The 23,625-nt window shown below is 41.9% G+C and overlaps 1 protein-coding gene across 2 annotated transcripts in view; it reads right to left on the bottom strand.

Moving 5' to 3' along the window:
- Positions 1 to 17,366: 17,366 nt before the first annotated feature.
- The window catches only part of adssl (adenylosuccinate synthase, like), a 28,683-nt gene continuing 22,424 nt past the window's right edge, over positions 17,367 to 23,625 (bottom strand). For both annotated transcript variants that reach the window (XM_083638709.1, XM_083638710.1), the window contains 3 exons: positions 21,701 to 21,798; positions 18,423 to 18,572; positions 17,367 to 18,309 (listed from right to left, as the gene is read on the bottom strand). In XM_083638709.1, the coding sequence (XP_083494835.1) occupies positions 18,257 to 18,309; positions 18,423 to 18,572; positions 21,701 to 21,798 (301 nt within the window). In that variant the 3' untranslated portion in view covers positions 17,367 to 18,256. The remainder of the gene's footprint in view (positions 18,310 to 18,422; positions 18,573 to 21,700; positions 21,799 to 23,625) is intronic.

The raw sequence follows: 23,625 nt of genomic DNA, 5'->3' as shown, positions 1-23,625 counted from the left end.
CTGTTTGACATAGAAAGGCTTACTGTATTGTAACTGTTTGAGGTAGAAAGGCTTACAGTATTGTAACTGTTTGATGTAGAAAGGCTTACTGTATTGTAACTGTTTGATGTAGAAAGACTTACTGTATTGTAACTGTTTGACGTAGAATTCTTACAGTATTGTAACTGTTTGATGTAGAAAGGCTTACTGTATTGTAACTGTTTGATGTAGAAAGGCTTACTGTATTGTAACTGTTTGACGTAGAAAGGCTTACAGTATTGTAACTGTTTGATGTAGAAAGGCTTACTGTAATGTAACTGCTTGATGTAGAAAGGCTTACTGTATTGTAACTGCTTGACGTAGAAAGGCTTACTGTATTGTAACTGTTTGATGTAGAAAGGCTTACTGTATTGTAACTGCTTGACGTAGAAAGGCTTACTGTATTGTAACTGCTTGATGTAGAAAGGCTTACTGTATTGTAACTGCTTGACGTAGAAAGGCTTACTGTATTGTAACTGCTTGACGTAGAAAGGCTTACTGTATTGTAACTGTTTGATGTAGAAAGGCTTACTGTATTTTATCTGACGTAGAAAGCTTACTGTATTGTATCTGACGGAAAGGCTTACTGTATTGTAACTGTTTGATGTAGAAAGGCTTACTGTATTGTAACTGTTTGATGTAGAAAGGCTTACTGTATTGTAACTGTTTGACATAGAAAGGCTTACTGTATTGTAACTGTTTGATGTAGAAAGGCTTACTGTATTGTAACTGTTTGACGTAGAAAGGCTTACTTTATTGTAACTGTTTGATGTAGAAAGGCTTACTGTATTGTAACTGCTTGACGTAGAAAGGCTTACTGTATTGTAACTGTTTGATGTAGAAAGGCTTACTGTATTGTAACTGCTTGACGTAGAAAGGCTTACTGTATTGTAACTGCTTGACGTAGAAAGGCTTACTGTATTGTAACTGTTTGATGTAGAAAGGCTTACTGTATTTTATCTGACGTAGAAAGCTTACTGTATTGTATCTGACGGAAAGGCTTACTGTATTGTAACTGTTTGATGTAGAAAGGCTTACTGTATTGTAACTGTTTGATGTAGAAAGGCTTACTTTATTGTAACTGTTTGATGTAGAAAGGCTTACTGTATTGTAACTGTTTGATGTAGAAAGGCTTACTGTATTGTAACTGCTTGATGTAGAAAGGCTTACTGTATTGTAACTGTTTGACATAGAAAGGCTTACTGTATTGTAACTGTTTGAGGTAGAAAGGCTTACAGTATTGTAACTGTTTGATGTAGAAAGGCTTACTGTATTGTAACTGTTTGATGTAGAAAGGCTTACTGTATTGTAACTGTTTGACGTAGAATTCTTACAGTATTGTAACTGTTTGATGTAGAAAGGCTTACTGTATTGTAACTGTTTGATGTAGAAAGGCTTACTGTATTGTAACTGTTTGACGTAGAAAGGCTTACAGTATTGTAACTGTTTGATGTAGAAAGGCTTACTGTATTGTAACTGCTTGATGTAGAAAGGCTTACTGTATTGTAACTGCTTGACGTAGAAAGGCTTACTGTATTGTAACTGTTTGATGTAGAAAGGCTTACTGAATTGTAACTGCTTGACGTAGAAAGGCTTACTGTATTGTAACTGCTTGATGTAGAAAGGCTTACTGTATTGTAACTGCTTGACGTAGAAAGGCTTACTGTATTGTAACTGTTTGATGTAGAAAGGCTTACTGTATTGTAACTGTTTGATGTAGAAAGGCTTACTGTATTGTAACTGTTTGACGTAGAAAGGCTTACAGTATTGTAACTGTTTGATGTAGAAAGGCTTACTGTATTGTAACTGTTTGATATAGAAAGGCTTACTGTATTGTAACTGTTTGACATAGAAAGGCTTACTGTATTGTAACTGTTTGATGTAGAAAGGCTTACTGTATTGTACCTGTTTGATGTAGAAAGGCTTACTGTATTGTAACTGTTTGAGGTAGAAAGGCTTACAGTATTGTAACTGTTTGATGTAGAAAGTCTTACTGTATTGTAACTGTTTGATGTAGAAAGGCTTACTGTATTGTAACTGTTTGACGTATAATTCTTACAGTATTGTAACTGATGTAGAAAGGCTTACTGTATTGTAACTGTTTGACGTAGAAAGGCTTACAGTATTGTAACTGCTTGATGTAGAAAAGCTTACTGTATTGTAACTGCTTGATGTAGAAAGGCTTACTGTATTGTAACTGCTTGACATAGAAAGGCTTACTGTATTGTAACGGCTTGACGTAGAAAGGCTTACTGTATTGTAACTGTTTTATGTAGAAAGGCTTACTGTATTGTAACTGTTTGATGTAGAAAGGCTTACTGTATTGTAACTGTTTGATGTAGAAAGGCTTACTGTATTGTAACTGCTTGACGTAGAAAGGCTTACAGTATTGTAACTGCTTGATGTAGAAAGGCTTACTGTATTGTAACTGCTTGACGTAGAAAGGCTTACAGTATTGTAACTGCTTGACGTAGAAAGGCTTACTGTATTGTAACTGCTTGATGTAGAAAGGCTTACAGTATTGTAACTGCTTGACGTAGAAAGTTTTACTGTATTGTAACTGCTTGACGTAGAAAGGCTTACAGTATTGTAACTGCTTGACGTAGAAAGGCTTACTGTATTGTAACTGCTTGATGTAGAAAGGCTTACTGTATTGTAACTGCTTGACATAGAAAGGCTTACTGTATTGTAACTGCTTGACATAGAAAGGCTTACTGTATTGTAACTGCTTGACGTAGAAAGGCTTACTGTATTGACCTGCTGAGTGTGTCATTGCAGCACAGCAAAAACTTCTTACTCCCAACTTGTCAAATACTGACGTTTGATCAGGACCCTCCTTGGTGTCACATTTAAGCGCAATGGGTAGTAGCCCTTTTTCATCATTTTTCAACGCCACACAGCATTTTTCCCCCCAGGATGACGAAGGCATGTCCCATCCTACTCTGCCTCTGATTGGGTTGGGTCTAGGCATGATGAGAGATGATTGGTTGGGTTTAGGCATGAGGGTTATGGCGATTGTTCTCCCCGTGTCCGTGTGGGTTTTCTCCGGGTGCTCCGGTTTCCTCCCACCATCAAGAAAGACATGTATGTTAGGGTTAAATACTCCTGTCGGTGCCCCTGACCAAGGTACTGGCAAAAAGAACTGGAGTTGGTCCCCGGGCGCTGCACAGTGGTTGCCCACTGCTCCTAGTTCTAGGAAGGTTCCTAGTAGAGGATGGGTCAAATAGAGGATGAATTTCCTCAAGGGGATAAATAAAGGATAACTTAACTTAACTTAACTTAACTTAGGGTAAAATATCAGGGTAAACCAATCAGAGGCAGAGTAGGGTGGGACATGCCTTCGCTATCCTGTGGGGGTGGGGGGGGGGGAGGGTTACTGGAGCGCACACCAGATGCCACCTTTTTTTATGCCACCCGTTTCATCATTTTTCAATGCCACCTTTTCCTTCATTTAAATAAATAAATAAATAAATGCTTTGGGTTAGGGTTCAATAAGAAAACCATTCAATGTGGCTTACGGTATAAATGTAACGCCAGGAATCAACCTGGTCTCCGCCACCGTTTTATTTCATTGTTACACTCCCTTGGCATTGATTTCAGACATTGTGGGAGTTCTATAGAAGTCAGGACTACCCTGCACGTCGAAAAATGATGAATTTATTCTTCAGCATATTGAAAATTACCCCAAACAGCCAATTTAGCTCATCTCATTTGATTTTTTAGCTTCATAAGTAAAATGGAGTGGTTTGTCTTACCTCCCGGGCCAGGCAGAACCATCATGAGGGCCGCTCCTGGCCCCCGGGCCGCATGACGCCCAGGTCTGGGTTAGAATCTCTGCCCAAACCCGAGACTGGCCCGACTCGGCCCGTATGTCGGGCCGGAATTTCCCCTCCATTCCTCAGGCCCCGATCGGGCCGGGCTCGTGATCAGATATAGGCTACCACTAATACAATTTGTTAAATATAATTGGGGTAATAGTTGGTGTGAGAATCAGAATGTTATAACATTGTAACCTTAAAACCTTATATATTCATATACAGACAACATGGATATAGTTTAGACAAACAGCCAACTTACCAAGAAAATTCCGGGCTCAGGCCCATAAATGGAACCAGTGGGATGGGCCGGGTCGGGCTCAGACACAACGGGTCCGGGTTGGGCTTTTTTGGGGGGCCCGATCTGAGCTCTACACCAAGGGGTCCTGACCAAATGTCAGTATTTGACAACTTGGGAGTGAGAACTGGTTGGCCCAGCAGGCTAAGAGCTCCTATCAGCCTATTGCTGCTGGAAATGACAAGTTGACATGTTGTGGACTCGGTGGTGTCAGTCTACTGTAGTGTATATAGCGCTGTATACATTTGAACAATTAAACAGTTGTACATAAGGCTACGTAGGTAACATGCACACATTGTGCTCTAGTTCAGTCAAATGTAATATAATAAATGTTCGGTTCAACAAACTGAAGCGTTTTTGGCCAAAACCACGAGTGTTGATTCGTGAGCACAAAAGTAGTTGTGCTAGCAGAGACAATTGCAACGTAGACACTGTTTTGTTGTTGAATTTGAAACAAACTGGCTCTGAGATGGTTTAACTCAGACTTGCTGCTATCTGCCAGCTCTTTTAGACACTGGACGGGTGTAGTTTGGTCAATGGTCCAGAGAGCCAAGGCTGCAGTAAAATGATGCACTGATGATACCAACAAGAGTAGAGTCCTTCATAAAGGTGTAAAATATATCTGCATTTGTTTTACAGTCATAAATAAAATATTAACCCAAATACCAACATTATAATACACAAAATCACTTTTACAATTTTCAATCAGGAGAGAGTATTGACTTTTCTACCCCGCCCAAGTAATGAATAAACAGCCAACTGGTTCGTGTACATTTCCAATGACTCCACAAAGCACACACCACTGGGGCTAACTATTGTAACCATGACAGTTGATTTTTGCACATGTATTTAAAATAATGCATCAAAGTATCTCAATACTATAATAAGGCAGAGGTGTTCCACACGTGCGGGGAACAATTGGTCGACTGCGCAATTATAGTTATATAGTAAATACAGTATTACTGTATTTCATGATTTATTCTGATTCTACATTAATTGAAAGAGTATATGCAATTGATACATTTGATTTGTAATTGATACATACGAGAGATACATTTGACATATATCTTTATCTTTTCTTGCAGATATCCTGTACTTTGTCCTCACTTGCAGACCGGCAGAATGTGATTTGCTTTATGCACTCACCAAATAAACTGTGAAATACAGTTAGCTCCCTCAATTCAATCTGTGTGAGAGCTGCTGTCGCCTTGATCTCACACAAATGGATCTGAGTCCAGCTGCTATGAAACAGGTGTCTCATTACTTTGGCTGAATAAATCAAGACAAAATCTGAGTGCAGATACAGTGCGATATGAGAGATACGCGGCTTTAGGAGCGTTAAGGTAAATGAAAACAGAGAGAAAGAGGAAGAAAGAGAAAAAGATGCCCTGATCAATATTTAGCTGAAGGCAGTGTAGAACACGAGTGAAAATACTGCAAACAAAAGCTGGAATCAAACAGTTTTTTTTTTTGCATAGCATGTTATTTTCTTCTCTCTGCAGAATTTATTCCCAGAAAAAAAAATCATATTTGATATAATTCAGAAGTCCCTGCTTATACCAAAACTATACTGTATAATTACATCTCTACTGTAAAATCAGAAATTACATGTTCAAGTAACAATAGACAGACGTTTCTGTCATAATATGTGTCATATTCATGTTTTCCTTATATATTGTAATTCAGATATACTATGCGTCATTGTTTTCTGATCATATCAATAACACAAAACAAAATCAGAGCTGAACTCGTTCATGCAAGGAAGTGAGAAAATGTAAAGATCTTACTTTTTGTCCTTCTGGTTGATTATGGCTTTAATTCCACTTGTTCTTCTTCCAGTTGTCTTTCTTTATGATCTTCTTTATGATTATCTGTGTGGGGTTTCGTACCACTGTAAAAGACACACTAATAAGGGTACATCCAATGGAGAGAAACAGACAGATTTAGGAAAAGCAAGCAAGTGATGATGGATGAAAAGGGATAAGGCCGTCCAAGGGCTGGTGGGCATTCAACATCTGAAAAGTAACTACATGGGAATAAAATGCTCAGACTGATTGATTGACCTGATGTAAAATATGCAAGCAATTACACATGTATAGGAAGGTGGTAGTAAATAAAAGACGCAGAGGGAGGGGGAAGAGGGAAAAGTGAGGAGGAGGAGGATGACTTCACTGCTATTATGAGCACTTTATTTTCAATTAAGCCTTCTTGCATGTAAGCTCACTTTCTGCCATTTCTGATGATGCAAGGACTTCAAGGTCTGGAAATTGACTGGTTAGCAAACGTCTGCAACTTTGTCCATTTACCTGGAGATGCACGTTCAATATTGTAGAGAAAACAACAGAAAAAGACATTGTTTCGATTTTATAAGGGCTGCAGCATAAAAAATGGGAAGTACAAGCCATTAAAGTTCTTAGGGAGAAAAAAAAACAGTTCTTAAAATAATAATAATAATAATAATCTCCACTACTATAATTGAAGAGGCCGATGGTGCGATGCGGCCAAGCTGTATCTGCAAACACACGAAGCGGGTGAAACCTCGAGGGCAAACCGACGAGGCACGGTAGAAATGAGCACTAGCAGCATGCCGAAGGACACTAAAAAGGAGCTCTGTTTCTAGTCATAATAACAAAAAATAACTGTAGGTTTAAAGGGATAAGGCATTTTGATTTACATAACTCAAGCTGCACATGCTTGATTTCTAGGGCGGACACTTTTTTTGTTGTTATAACCAAACTCATGTCAACTCATGGCCCTGTCATCCACATCATCAGTGAGTATGACATCACTTGGCGATTGTGGGGCATGACACGACATCAGTGGTCATCATCCTTAACGTCGATCAGTGTTTTCCAGTTGACCCTTGCTCCGCTCCCCGCTGATTGTCCACTTGCATTGGTAGTGGTTGAGGAGCGTGATAGGGACCTTGAGAAGTGCCAGGTGGTGTTTTTACTGTCGAGGTTTGAAAAGTGCCAGGTGCCATCAGGGGGGTCTTTTTTCACAAAACCTGCTATGGCCTCGGCCAAAAAAAGGCTCTGCTCTCTCATTTTGAACTTGGGTGAAGCTGAAGATCCAGGTGTGGCAGGCAGAGGGGATGACAGGACTGCGGTGCTTGGAGCAGACTTCTGAGGAGACCACGGGGTTGGAGTTCCAATCTTCCCTCCAATTTCCTCAGCAGTTCGCTACTGAGTTTCTCTGGCTCGAGCCAATTTCTTCCGCTTGGCTTCGGGATTGGAGAGTGCCGGTCCCTTCCTTTTGGGCATTGTTGGCACAGTCAAGTAGTGTAGTACCAGTCCTACCTAAACCACCTAGCCTCACCTTTATGAGTGATGTCAACAGTGAAATCATCTGTTACATCATGTCAACAGACATCATCAGTGATGTAAATTATGTCACAATGTCAACAGTGACATCATCAATGACATCATCAGTGGGAAGGCTCTGTGAGTATGAAGGCCTAAAAATGTAAAATACGCTAGCTATAGTGCCCCGTGGGCGGATCCCCCCCCCCCTTTTTTTGCACCAGATTCATTCCAGACCCCTGAAAAGTGTTTTGGCAAATTTTGGAGGCGATCGGAGCAACAATGTGCCTTTCAACTCCGAACAAAGAACAGACAGCTCTCCAATGATAGTATTGAGATGGGATTGCCTGTTAATCTTATATTATTCGGCAGGGTATTGATGCTAATGTGATGTGTGTGTGTGTGTGTGGGGGGGGGGGTGGCTCAGCATCTCGTTATATCTAGAAACCGTTCTCGTTATAATGAGATCTTTTTCTCATTATAGCAAGATATTTTCCCGTTATGACATATTTTCTCGTTATTACCACATACCAACTTATACCAACGAGAAACGTTTCTAATTACAGTATAAAGGCATACCATTAAAGAGCCAATGACCCAGAAACTTTCAGATGGGCCAAGAAACTATAAAAGATCTATATCCTAATGAGAAACCATTGTGGACATCAGAGAAATTGAGGAAGGCTCATTTTCACGATTTCATCAAGTTGACTAGACTCATGGAATAATAATACTGTAATCATCATCATCATCATCATCATCATCATCATCGTTAAGAAATGGCTAATTGATAACCAACAATGTCAACACTGATTTCTACTCTTCAACCACCTTCATTTCCTTACACATCCCCATCCCTTGTCTATCTTGTCCGCTTATGAGACCTATGTGGTTTTTATCTGCTTATATTTGCTTGTCGCTGCTACTTTTTTGACCTCAAGTATCTAAACTCCTCCACTTTTGGTACCTCTACTCCCTGCATCTTCACCCCCCACCCCCTCCATCTTCCCTCCCGTTCACACACATAATACTCTGTCTTACTTCTGCTTACTTTCATCCCTCTTCTCTCCAGCGCATGTCTCCACTTCTCTAGATTTTCTTCCACCTGCTCCCTGCTCTCACTACTGATTGCGATGTCGTCTGCAAACATCATAGTCCACGGGGACTCTTGCCTGACCTCGTCTGTCAGCCTGTCCATCACCATTGCGAACAAGAATGGGCTGAGGGCCGACCCTTGGTGCAATCCCACCCCAACCTTGAACCCCTCAGTCACTCCCACTGCACACCTCACCACCGTCGCACTGCCCTCATACATGTCCTGCACTACTCTCACATACTTTTCAGCCACTCCTGACTTCCTCATACAATACCACACCTCCTCTCTTGGTACCCTGTCGTATGCCTTCTCTAGGTCTACAAAGACGCAATGTAACTCCTTCTGGCCTTCTCTATACTTTTCCATCAGCATTCTCAGGGCGAACAGTGCGTCTGTCGTGCTTCTTCCTGGCATGAACCCATACTGCTCCTCACTAATCTTCACCTCTCCCTCTTCCTGGAATGGACTTCAAAAAACTCTGAAGCAGTCTCCTGTAACAGTGCACGTTTTTAAAGCACAACTCACAGACTTTAACAGCTGACTTGGGAGTGTGTAATTGCTTCACAACATAATGCTTAGGCTACTGCTTGCTCTATTTTATTTCCCTCCCTACTTTTGTGTTCACTGTCCATCCTGATGTTTTGTCCATCTGTTTTTTTATTGGTCTGTTTTTTGTTTTAGTTTTTTTGTTTCTTGTTTTTATGCTGCCATTTTTGGCCAGGTGTTGCTCGAAAAAGAGTGATCTCAAGCTTTTACCTGGTTAAATAAAGGTTAAATAAAAAATATATCCTGTTTTACCTGTATTGTACCGTATGTGCTTTTTCTTCTTTTTTCTTAACAATGGTGTTTCTTTTTTGTCTTTCATTTTTGTTTTGTTTTAGGTTTTAACTATTACAGGTTTTTTTATTCTAGGATGCCGATCAACACCAGGCAAAGGGACTCCCGATGAAAATTAGCCTTCTGGCTAACTCGGGTACATTTACATTACTATATGATATATAGTAATGATATAACTGTGATGACTCCATCAATCCAGGGAACTCGGTGGATCTTAAGCTCACTAGAGAAGATGGCTACATGGTCACGGATGCAATTCAAGCCAGGGAAATCTAGGAGCCTAAAGCTGCTTTCACCGTACATGTCTGGAATTCAGGAGTTATCTAGAGGCCATCCGTATGGCGCTCTATGGGTGAACAGATTTTCGTGGCTCATGCGCGCTCCCGCGAGCCTCCTCCTAGACGGAGGGAAGTGTACCCCCAGCCGTACTCGCAGGAGCGGATTGTCCCCCCCCCCCCTCCAGAGCTCCGTGAAGTAGTCAGCTCAGTGAGTGCATGAGGACAGAGACATTGTGACAGATTATTATTATATAAATAGTCGATGTGAATGAGCGAGCAAAAAACACATCATGCCATTTGGTTTCCAAATGAAGCTCAAACCTGCTCCGTGTGCGACAGCCAACATGTTGCTGGGGAAAGGCTCATGGCTCTGATCTGATTTCATGTCTGCTTCGCACAGCACACACATTTAATAAGCATTTTTGGACGCGAGGGTCGTCCCGCTTCCCAGTATTGGACATCGCTAGGTAGGGTATCTGGATCTGGTTGCGTCCATGCCTTTGATTTAACGTTTACACAGCGTTTGTGAAGATTCAATGGCAAACTCTGCAGAGGTGCTACTCATGTGAGAATGCAACATGCCTCATGTGTGAAAGGGTACACTTCACGTATCATCCGGGGCAGGCTCAGTGGGGAGCAACGCTCACCTGATCCGGAGTTCATGTGTGAAAATAGCTTAAGTATCCTGAAAGGAAAGCTAACAAAAAACATCTTCAACATTCAAGGCTCTGAGATTCCAACGATTCAAGAACAAGGGATCCGATGCCTTGGAAAGTATTATGACAGCACCCTGAGGGACACCGGGAACCTCAATGACACCAAGGCTCAGCTAAACATCTGGCTGAAGGCAATTGACAACAGCCAGCTACTTGGGAGGTTTAAGGTGTGGAGCTTTCAGTACGGCATCATACCCAGACTGCAATGGCCATTCCTGCTGTACGATTTTCCGATGACTCAAGTGGAATCAATGGAGAGACTGTGCAGTAAATTTGTGTGAAGATGGCTTGGTGTTCCCCCAGCTTTCAGCTCAGTCAATCTGTACAGCAAGACCTCCAAGCTCCGCTTACCAGTTTCATCGGTGGTGGAAGAATTCAAAGCCACCAAGGCAAGAGCAGTCAGCACACTGCTTCTGTGTGAGGATGAGAAAGTTCATCATCCTAACAACATCATCAAGTGCAGCAGGAAGTGGAAGCCCCAGGAAGCAGTGAAGGAAGCAGACGTGCACTGGAAGCATCAGGAGATCATCGGGGTGGTCTGTCAAGGACGGCTAGGACTTGGAAATTACAACGCCAGGAGGTGGAGCAAGGCCAGTGCCAAAGGCAAGAGAGAACTGGTGGTGCAAAGGGTCCGAGAGGCTGCTGAAGAAGACCGCCGCGTGAAAGCGGTAGGGCTCGCCTGCCAGGGACAGTGGATGCAGTGGGACCAGGCACTCGAACGGTCGCTGTCCTGGAAGGAGCTCTGGAGTACTGACCAGGGCAAGCTGAGCTTCCTCCTGCGCGCAGTGGCTGACCTCTTGCCAACCCAAAACAACTTAAACATCTGTGGCAAGGAAGAATATGCATCCTGCAAACAGTGTGGAGTAACTCCTTCCACACTGAATCACATCTTGACTGGATGTCCTAAATCACTTGGAGAAGGCCGATACAGGTGGAGGCATGGCTGCGTTTCCCAAAGGCTTCTTAGCGCTAAGAAGCTTCTTTGACCTTTCTTAAGGCTCCCGTAAGAAGCCAACGAAGCCAACGCATTTCCCGATTGCTTCTTAGCCTAAGATGATCTTTCATTAAGAAGGTTTTCTAAGAAGGGTCTGGGGCATTCTTAACACCTTCTTAACAACGAAACACTCGCAGATTCAGCTGCGTCAGGCAAAAGGAGATAATAATATAGTGTCCACTGTTGTGTTTTTCCCTTTTTCCTTTCTTTCATGCACCCTTTAGTTTTTAAAATTGGGGAACACTTGAAAATCTCTCCTCTATGTAATATGGTTACTTGTGTTTTAAATGTTTTACCGTAGGCTATATTCCTCTAATCAGAATGGATTCATTTTATAATAAGAATGTTGTGGATTTATATAGCACCTTTCACAGAACCCTTCTTAAGAGCCTTCTTTAGCGATGTGTTAAGAAGGCTGTTAAGAAGGCGTTTGGGAAACACTTCTTTGGAGCCTTCTTAACTCCTTCTTAACTCCTTAAGAAGCTTCTTAACTCCTTAAGAAGCTTCTTTGTTGGGAAACGCAGTCATGGAAATTGCCAATTGGGTGGACCAACAGAGGGTCAAAACAAACAAACATCAGGCATCACCACCCCAATCTGTCAATTTCCAAAAGGAAGGAGATACAACTCCTAGGGCAAGAACAACTGCCAAGAACCTGCCCTCCATTTTGCATCGAGCTTCCAACTGGGAGATGCAAGTGCACCTAAAGAGAAAACTTGTCTTTCCGGAGGAGGTGGCGGTAACCTCACTCCGACCAGACATGGTTCTTCTATCCAGAAGCACAAAAACCATCATATTAGCTGAACTCACAGTGCCCTGGGAGGACAGGCTAGCTATCTCTCACCAACTGAAGAAAGCAAAGTACCAAGATCTGATTGACGAGGCTCTTCTCAAAGGATGGCACGCAACTTTATATCCAATCGAAGTTGGCTGCCGTGGTTTCCCAGCAACATCCGTGCGCTATTTCTTACAGAAGGTCGGCCTGGAACCCAAACAACTGAAGAAAGCCACAAGGGAGATAGCCATGGCAGCTGAGACCAGCTCAAGATGGGTGTGGCTGACTAGAGCTCGCAGTTGGAACCCTTCTGCAGGCGAAGGTTAATCTTTGCAGCCCCACTCAGGCGAGGCGTACAGGCTAAGGGGCAAAACGCTGGTGACCCTGAGATACCTGCTGAGGATGTAGAAGGGTTTCCAACAATGTGAATGCTCTGACCACACTCCCACCAAGGAATACCACCGTGAGGACAACATATCGTAGCTCCTGCAGTTTCTGCTTGTAGCAAAGCATCTTTGATGTTTACTTCACCTGAACCCTTTACAAATAAATGTATTGATTGATTAATTTTTGCTTGATCATGATCATCATCATATAATGATTAAATGTATAGCACTTTTCTAAGTAGGTGACTCAACGTGCTTCACATATGGGGGAACAACTCAACTCATCCACCACCGATGTGTAGCACCCACCTGGGTGATGCGCCAGAATGCTCACCACACGTGATACGGTGATAGATATCATGGTGGAAAGTGGAAAGGACTGAAAGAGCCAATTCACTAACGAGGGTTGATTAGGTGGCCAATGCCATGATGGAAGAAAGGCCTGTGTGGGAATTTAGCCAGGGCTCCAGGGTTACACCCCTACTCTTACGCTGAGTGCCGATGGGATCTTTATTGACCACAGAGTCAGGACCTCAGTTTAATGGCTCATCCAAATGAGACAACTCAGCAACAATTAAGATAGGGGGGCGTCATGTTACATGGATCCATACAACACAGTATATGCACACGTATACGTACACACACACACACACACACACACACACACACACACACACACACACACACACACACACACACACACACACACACACACACACACACACACAGTAATCTCTTACACACATACTGTCACACAAGATAGAAATCAGTACATGGTGTTGTCCTGCTGGATGGTACAAGTGCCACACTGCATCAACAATAAACTGCACAAACATTTCACAATGCTCCGCACTGCAGCCAGCTGGCTAGTTACCTCAACTCATCCTGACTCACACACTCAATATCTTTTGATATAAAGAGAGAAGTTTATCCTTATAATGAAATATAGCCACACCCCTGGTCTAAAGTATGCACATGCCATGTGCACCTATGTGCAGTGAATATGCCACTGTCTCTGACTTGTCTTATCACTCTACTGCCTTATTGCTTGTTGTGTCTCTTGTTGTTTTCCTGCACTCATATGCCCTGTTATATTTTGTACTATGTTGTAAACGGAGTCCACAGCACAATAATTTCACACGTGATACTTGTACTACGGAGTGACAATAAAAATCTTGAATCTTGAACATAGTACATATCAAATACAGAAATAAAAGAAAATCCTAGTGTCTAAACAATCAATATACATGGTACAAAAAAATGATAATACTTACTATTAGTAATATATAACACAGTAAAATATAACACATAGGTAGATAGCAATCCCCTAAGATCACATAGTGGTAAATGAGGAGATGATCAGAAATAAATACACAATGTCAGAACACAACAACATGAGACCACACTAATGCCTATAGGTGGCCACAGGACTGACCCTCTCTCAGCCACTTCTTGACAGAGGACTTAAAACCTTTGAAAGTACTGCAGTACTACACATACTGACACACTGACACTGCTGGAATTATTAGATAGATAAGGATTCTAATAAGCTAGTACAGGGATGTACACTACACTAGTTCATTGCAGAAACATGAGCAAAGAACATTTTGCCTATTATTTCTTCAGATAAATGGACCTACCCGATTAGAAAGACAGTGGAATACCAGCACATTGTTACACCTCTAATCGATTTGCCAAGGAATCCACTTTAGACTTTAATCTAATCCCTCTACGTTCTGAAAAGCTTTTAAACTGGGGAGGGGAAGCTAACATAACCGAGGAGTGTGAAGTACGAAAAGACCCAAGAAGAAATGTTACAGTCTGACCGACAATCACAGACACCCAGAACACGTCTCCCTTTCAAAGAAGAAATGTTACAGTCTGACCGACAATCACAGACACCCAGAACACGTCTCCCTTTCAAAGAAGAAATGTTACAGTCTGACCGACAATCACAGACACCCAGAACACGTCTCCCTTTCAAAGCCACTGACTCACAGAACAATGAGTCAGTGGACATCTGTCGATAGTGTCTCTGTAGAATCTACAGAGGCACTATCGACAGATGTCCCCATTCAAATGTCAGCTATGGTGCCAATGCCCGGTTCCTATGCAACTTTCACTCAAATCAGTGAAGTTATCCCAGCTGTAATGAAGAAACAAAATATCTCAATTCTGAGATATGTATTTTGGAAACTCACACCTAAACATCACTCCGTATTCTCAATTTAGGTGAACATTTAGGTGCATATGCACAAGAAACAGCAACCAAACAGTAGCACAAACAAAAGAAAGACATTTGGATTTTCATTTCTTTATGTGCATGCATGAGCTGTGAAGTCTTGTTATTCGATCAACGCTGTATTCAAAGACTGAAGCTGTGACCTTTTGACCCGTCACAAACTCAGACACGAAATGCAAAGGGGCCCATTCAGTTCCCATCAGTGCAGAGGACGAGCATCGGCCTTCAAGCCTTCATGGGCTTTGCAGCATTGTGAATGTGCGCTGTCCTCATATTTACTGTGAACTAAAAGCTCTACCTTCCTGTTCGTAGACCTTGCGCTAGTGAGTTCAGTTTCCGTTTGGATGATTTGATAAGGGAATAGAGGAAGCAAGAAAGTGTAAAGTGGATGCATTATCTATCTACTAAAGTGAGGAATCTCTGTCTGTGTATATATCTCATGAACGGTTCGTCGGATCGACTTCAGGTCTCTGCTGCGACAATTGAAATTCAAATTTGCATAGACGACTGCAAACGTTTTTTTTTTTTAGTGCGGACGCTGGACATGGAAGTCCCACAGTTAAGTATGCGGGCAAATCCACATTGTTGAGTGTCCAGAAATAATTGGTAATAACGTGAGAATTGGTTAATGTGAGGTGCTGTGTGCCTGTGGGCATTTCAAAACCAGCTTGGTCCAGCTGAGTGTCACATTTAGGTCTACTTCTAGCTGCACCACAACGCATTTTGTTGTATTATTCGCTGACATTGTTTCTCCTACATTCAAAATCAACATCCGTCCTTCGGTAAACCGAGGTCCTGACTCTGTGGTCAATAAAGATCCCATCGGCACTTAGCGCAAGATTAGGGGTGTGACCCCGGTGCCCTGGCAAAATTCCCACACAGGCCTTTCTTCCCTCATGGCCACCTAATCATTCCTCGTTAGCTAATTGGCTCTTCCAGTGCTCTACTCTCCACCATGACAGCTGATGTGTGGTGAGCGTTCTGGCTCCACCTGGCTGCCGTGCATGAGTTAAGTCCCCCACCCCTCCCATTATGTCTAGTGCTTTGAGTATGCTACTTAGAAAGGAGCTATGCAATCAATTGATTTTATTTATGAAATGATTTGTATTGAATATTGATGCATAACTACTTGAACCAGATTCCCTGATAGATGGTTGAAGCCATGGCAGTTTCCTTCATGTATTAGATGTCTCTCATAGTAGCCTATGAGACTTAGGCATTTTTATGTTGTGCACAGTGCAGTTATATCTCTAGTCTACTACCTGAAGGGCAAGTTTGTAAGAGTGAGCATTATGTAGCCTATGCAATAATCAAATATTGTCATAGTTCCCCAGTAGTTGGAGCTCTAAGAACATTTAGGAATGTTTAGGCCAGGGGTTTCCAAATTAGGAGGCGGGCCTCCTCAGGGGGGCTCCAAGCAGTTTCAGGGGAGGTTTAGTGAATGGAAGTGACAAAATATTACATTTAGTTATCAAAAGGAGATCACACAGAATATCCTAAATGTGTGTGATTTGGTTAAAGAGGTAGTTCAGAGATACAATAGTTTTGTGGAATGTTACGGTTTTTCCCACTTTCTCGGAGTCAGAAGCAAATTGGCATCCAGGAATTGAGCGAGGGGGGGGGGGCACCTTTTTTCCAAGCTTTGTCTGGGGGAGGCCCACAGTCTCAGACTTTGAAAACCTCTGGTTTAGGCCATTAGGCAGGGGTGGCCAAACCTTTTTGGTTGTGGGCCACATACTGAAAAACATAACGAGTTGTGGGCCAAACAATATTAAGTTTTCAACCAGTTACACTGAAAGGGGAAAATGTTTTTAGACCAATTATTTGTGCCATCAAAAATTCATTTTCTACCCAATACTGTAAGTATATGACACACAGTAGTTTGTTGATGTGCTCACCTATTACAATGGGTATTTCTGTATCTTTTCACATTTTCTTTCCAATGTATGTGCCAGCAGCTTAAAACAAAGATAATTTCACCAAAATTCAGTATAAAAGGTTTACAAATTAAGAAGAGAGCACATACTGCTGCCGACTCCTTGAAATTAAGTTTTATTATTTATCCACAAACTCAGCCATGTAGACCAGTATTCAGTCTGTATTGAGTCATACATGTTCAGTATATTAAAGTCACATTCGCTTCTGCTGCTCATAGGATTGTGTTCAGTTCAAAATGGCACCAAATAAAGCAAGTGACAGACTGTTTAGTTAGTGTGAAGCTGTAATCAATCCATCGACCATCAATATGCAGTGAATGTTTCCTTTGTCTTTCTGCCAAGAGCTTCCATGCTCCATTTAGAAAGAACCTTTCCTCACTGGCAGCTCCCACATCACAACCATTCTAATCTACTGGATATGCATGAGTACTGACGCTGAATAACATGCATTTACCTGTTAAACTCTAAGGTAGCACATTTATTGTCAGGGTTCAGATTATACACAGGCCGCTCTAGACAGCCACCACACACATTTATCAACATGTATTTTTTCCAACTATAAGTGATCATTTATTGTAAAACCCACCATTTCCTATAACCCACAGAGGTAAACTACTATGACCAAAAACAACAACAAAACACACACACTAAACTTTACAATTGTCTTTTATTGATATAGCAAGTGTTATTCACTTCTCTGACAAAATGAATGGAATGTGATAAGAAACATACTGAGATATGTTTGAAGCTTTGGCACATTGAGTGAGGCCCACTCATTTCCAAAAGGTAAAACTACCAGCCAACATATTTTTATGCAACTGGAAATTCTACAAGTCTAAGTATTGTGAGGAAAACACTAAGTGAAATACCAGTTACTTAGTGTTGCGATTTGTTTTATTTTAGGGAGTTTTATCAATATTACTAATAATCAGTGCCGTCTATGTTAAGGTCTTAGTTTTATGTGTTCACATTGATAACAGATGCATTTTATCATGTTTTAAAATTGTCCAATTTAAAAAAAAAGTTCAATCTTATTGATCTTATGATGAAAGCTTTCACACCTTACTTTCACCCTAAACCTTCTCATAACAATGGCTGCAAATAATCTCTTCCTCATGACTTGCCTCTTCATCCCAAGGCTTTTACATCTGTTCAACATTGGCTCTTCAAAAGGATGTGTAAAAAAAAAGAAGCTATATGGTGAAGTGATAGCAGGTTTTAAGCTTCAAATGAAACAAAATAAAAATGTATCATGCTTTATTGTGGAATTAGTTCAAGAGTGATCAATCAAGTTGCACCAGCTATTAAAACGTAACACCCTAATAAATATAGGAAACATTTTGTGGAATGCGGCATAAATTACATCTATGAAGAATTACTGTAAATGTGAAGCATAAGCAACAACTAAAAAAAAACCCACAAATGACTTTGCTGGTGATGTAATTTCTTTAGGATAGAGTTTATATTTTAAACTCAATCAGGTTATCCCGTCACAACATGAAATTCCCGTCTGAGCTGTCGTCGCCTTTGCAAGAAACATCAGTTCCGGGAATGACAACAGATCAAAACAGTCTGATCATGCTTTCTCTGGATTTGCCAACTCCGACCCATTTCACTGAAAAGACAAAAAGGACAAAACACGATGAAGGCTCCTCAAACTGAAGAACAGTTTAACGGCAGACAGTCTCTCCCTTATTGAACCTTATTGCACTACAGCTCTTTACTAACCTGGCAATTGCAAGAAGTCCTCAATGAAGCGAATGTAATTTTGTGCCTGTGAGGGAAGCTGCTCAAAGCTTCGCACTGCCTCGGTGCTGCAGCACCAGCCGGGCAACGTCTCGTACTGCACCGACACCCGCGTCAACACGTCCATATTAGCTTGAATAGAAGCAGATTAATAAATAACATTATTAACAAATAATATTAATTATTTCCCTCCAGGAACATGGCCGTGATCCAGGCAGTAGAAGACATGCTGGACAAACGGAACGGAGCTGGATGCAGTCACCCCCGAGAACCTGATCAGATATGATGCACCTAAATAGACTACCGTAAATTCCGCACTATAAGGCGCACCGGACTATAAGCCGCACCTGCAAAATTGACTGTTTGTTACATATATAAGCCGCACCGGACTATAAGCCGCGGGTGTTTTAATTAGGGATGTCAACGGTTAACCGTTAATCGATTAACCGTCGCTAACGTCGTTGTTCGGTTATTGCTGTCGGTCTATCAGTTAATATTAAAAAAAAAAAAAAAAAAAAAAAAAAAAAAAAAAAAAAAAATTTTTGTCTATTTACTCAATGAGCTCATGCCCAAACAAGGCGTGTCTATTTAGATGCTGAAATGTTAATGCTTTTTGTGTTAGAAATTCTAACACAAAAAGAATTTGTGTTGAAATGTTGATGCTTTTTGTTAATGCTTGTTAATGCTTTTTGTGTTAGAAATTCTAACACAAAAAGCATTAACATTTCAGCATCTAAATAGACACGCCTTGTTTGGGCATGAGTTCATTGAGTAAATAGACAAAAAAAAAAAAAAATTTTTTTTTTTTTTTTTTTTTTAAATATTAAAAAATTATGAATTAACCGATAGGTTAATCGATTATTAGCGTCGGTTAATCGAAAGTGAAATTAACCGAAAATTGACATCCCTAGTTTTAATATATATATATATATTTTTTTTTTAATTGTGTTTTAATGTTTAATTACCATATGTAAGGGTTCATGCACAGAGGGGATTGTCGGGAAAGAGATGGCTGTTTGAGGAAGCTCCCATTTATTAACATTTCAACAAAACAACATAACACAACACCACCTGTGTTGTTTTTTACAGTGCACACAGTGTCCGCGGTGTGGTGAAAAAAGGGCAAGAGAGGAAATTAAAACAGAAGTGGATTTATAGTTAGAAAGAGTGCTAAAAAAGAGAGATTTTTTTTTTTTTTTTTTTGGAAAAAATCCATAGATAAGCCGCACCGTTATATAAGCCGCAGGGGCCAAAAAAGGCCAAAAAACGGGAAAAAAGCCGCGGCTTATAGTCCGGAATTTACGGTAGTTAGAAAGAGTGCTAAAAAAGAGAGATTTTTTTTTTTTTTTTAAATCCATAGATAAGCCGCACCGTTATATAAGCCGCAGGGGCCAAAAAAGGCCAAAAAACGGGGGAAAAGCCACGGCTTATAGTCCGGAATTTACGGTAATGCCAAAATGTGCTGAAGCACGCAATCTCTTGACTTTAGAACACCTTGCCTCAGGACATGCAGACATCAAACTTTGAACAAATACTTTTTTCTCAGTGATTTGTTTGTCAGGTGTGCCACCTAAATTGTTGAGTTGACTGTAAAGATCCAGTACATCATTATAACTATAACAGCAAAAAAAAAACTGCAGCAATCTTGAAGTTAAATTCAATACTTTTCAAGACCTTTTTCAAGACCCTTCCAATAAATTTCAAGACCCCATCGCCACTTCGAGCTGTGACCGGTTACATCAGCGACACACCTTTAACTAACACTTACTATACATTTTGAGTTTGAGACTGCAAAACTAAACGGTCTTAGTTTCCCATAACTTCTATGCACTGTATCAATGCAACATAATTCAGATAGGCTGGGCAGGAATAACGCTCAAGAGAATAAATTGAGTGACTAACCCAAAGGCCAGGTTTATTTAAACTAGAACATTTTGTACATTTTAAAGTAAGATGCATCAGTCTGGTGCACTCTGAGAGCAAAATGAAGAGGTTAAATTGAAATTAATATATGTGGCGGTCAAAATCTATTTGTGGTGTGAGAAACACTGCACTGACACACTGAGCAGTAAATGATTCACAGTTAACTGCAACAGGCACTTTTATAACACCATTTTAAATCATAACACTATTTTGCAGCATAAATAACACAGATCAGATCAACTGTCACTGATACAACTCCTCAGAAAGAGCCATGTGGCCTCATAGCTTCAATATTGATGCACTAACACGCACCCCTCTGCCTCACCTCTCACACACAGTCTCTGTCCCTGTGCTGCTGCTGAGCGTGCCCCCCCCCCCCCCCCCCACACACCCCTCTGCCTCACCTCTCACACACAGCCTCTGTCCCTGTGCTGCTGCTGAGCGCGCCCCCCCCACACACACACCCCTCTGCCTCACCTCACACACAGCCTCTGTCCCTGTGCTGCTGCTGAGCGCGCCCCCCCCCACACACACACCCCTCTGCCTCACCTCTCACACACAGCCTCTGTCCCTGTGCTGCTGCGGAGCGCGCCCCGCCCACACACACACCCCTCTGCCTCACCTCTCACACAGCCTCTGTCCCTGTGCTGCTGCTGAGCGCGCCCCCCTACACACACACACCCCTCTGCCTCACCTCTCACACACAGCCTCTGTCCCTGTGCTGCTGCTGAGCGTGCCCCCCTACACACACACACCCCTCTGCCTCACCTCTCACACACAGCCTGTCCCTGTGCTGCTGCTGAGCATGCCCCCCCACACACACACACCCCTCTGCCTCACCTCTCACACAGCCTCTGTCCCTGTGCTGCTGCTGAGCGTGCCCCCCTACACACACACACCCCTCTGCCTCACCTCTCACATACAGCCTGTCCCTGTGCTGCTGCTGAGCATGCCCCCCCACACACACACACCCCTCTGCCTCACCTCTCACACAGCCTCTGTCCCTGTGCTGCTGCTGAGCGCCATCTTTGGACATAATATGCTATTCACATCAGAAAAGTAACACATTTAAAGGGTCTTGAATTTGAAATCGACTTAAGACTTTTTAATACTTTTCAAGGGTCTTGATTTTTCCTAAATTGATTTCCCAACTTTTAATACTTTTCAAGACCCTGCAGATACCCTGTATAATATTCATCAGCACTTGAAATTCAGTGGCCAACTTCTTAAAATCGGCCCCCAAAAACACGTCCCTATTCTATATCGTCACGTTATGACTGATGGATGGACGGACGGACACTGTGGGGGATAAACAGGTCAAAGAGTGAAACACCTACCTGGGAAACTGGGTAGAGGCTTGTCATCAACTGTGTAGGCCACACCCACTTTGATCTCAGGCAGCGTGTCCAGGATGTCCAGCTTTGTCAAAGCAATTCTGCAAAAGGGGAATCACGGGTCAAATTAGAGGGGAAGGCACGGTCAGAAACACAATTTTTTTTCTATAAAAGTGAGTAAGTGGGCTCTGTTTGTTTACATTTTTGTCCCACATTGGATGATGTCATCAGCGACTGGCATCACTGATGATGTCATAGGCATTGTGACATCAATTGACCAAATCATCTTATATAAGCGAAAGACATCACTGATGTCATAGGCATTGTGACATCATCAGTGACATCATTATTGACCCAAATCATCCTTATATTAAATTAAAGTCGAACTGGAACCTGTTCGTCACGTGCATAATGAGTCCGTTTCAGACTGAAAACATAGTTTGTCTAAGATGACAGGTGGAGAGGCGGGTCATAGTATCATGTCAATTATTTTATTTGACAATTCTGGGGACTGGATTGGGCTGAAATCTTGAAAAATGAACTTTTGATGTGAAAAAGTGTGAAAAACTAAAGAAATTAGATTGTTGTGATTTAGTTTGCATACATTATTAAATAGGTGCACTGCATACCCAGGTATTTGAACTAAAAGAAAAGAAAAGTCATTTTTGGGTTCAGCTCGACTTTAAAAGGGAGCAAGTGGCAATGTTTGTTTGCTTGTCTGTTTTAGAGTTCTGAAAGTCAGCCCGAACGGCCTCAGATTTCATCTTAATTGGCCGGGTCGGGCTGAAAAAAAAAGGAAAAATGATTTGGGACTATAATACGCTATTTACCGTAAATTCCGGACTATAAGCCGCTGCTTTTTTCCCGTTTTTTGGCCTTTTTTGCCCCCTGCGGCTTATATAACGGTGCGGCTTATCTATGGATTTTTCCAGCAAACGGCCACTCGGGAACCTCCAAAATCTATGGATGTTGGTATGAGGCAGAACGAGAGCAAGACAGACATTATGAGAGCGAGACCCTGATTGGATGATGTTGCAAAAAATGTGCCTCGCGACCTGATTGGAGCACTGTGCCACTACTCTCTCTCAGCCACTACGGTAAAACACCCTCCCTCCTCCCTCGCTCCGGGGGGAAAAAGGCAGCGATTGAGCCTGAAAGACAGTCTGAATGAAATTGAATGTAACATTCCCAATTCTATGTATTACATTCTAAAAAACTAACAGCAACATTTTGGAAGGCTAAGCCACACAACTAGCTCGTTGTAATCTAACATCATGCTTCAAAAGATGGAGAACTGGCTGTGTTACGACGATGGCGGCGATTGAGCCTGAAAGCCATGTCTGAGACAGTAGCGAGACAGGAACAACAACAGCAGCAGCAGCAAAGGATCATGCACAAACCCGAGACGAAAGGGACTGTCCGTCAGGGCACGGACGACTGTGTGTCAGCAACTCCCTCCCGACTACCAGGAGAAAATTACAAACTTCGGCGAATTCACACAAAGAAAGATCAAGGAATATTCCATCGGACCGGAGCAGATCATAAATATGGATGAAGTGCCTTTGACGTTCGACCTGCCTCTCACTAGGACTGTTAACAAGAAAGGTGAATCGTCCATCACGTTGAGAACCACAGGTCACGAGAGAACGAATTTCACTTGTGTTCTTGGCTGCACAGCATCTGGAGTAAAGCTCCCGCCGATGGTGATTTTTAAGCATCTCACAATGTGTGATTTTGTCTGGGGATTAGTGACCTGACTTTTGTTTTGTTGAAATGTTAATAAATGGGAGCTTCCCCAAACAGCCATCTCTTTCCCGACAATCCCCTCTGTGCACGAAGCCTTACATATGGTAATTAAACATCAAAACACCCGCGGCTTATAGACCGGTGCGGCTTATATATGTAAAAAACAGTCAACTCTGCAGGTG

This window comes from Poromitra crassiceps (assembly GCF_964638095.1).
Source record: "Poromitra crassiceps genome assembly, chromosome: 1".
Lineage (NCBI taxonomy): Eukaryota > Metazoa > Chordata > Actinopteri > Beryciformes > Melamphaidae > Poromitra > Poromitra crassiceps.
This window is presented reverse-complemented; position numbering and strand designations above follow the sequence as displayed.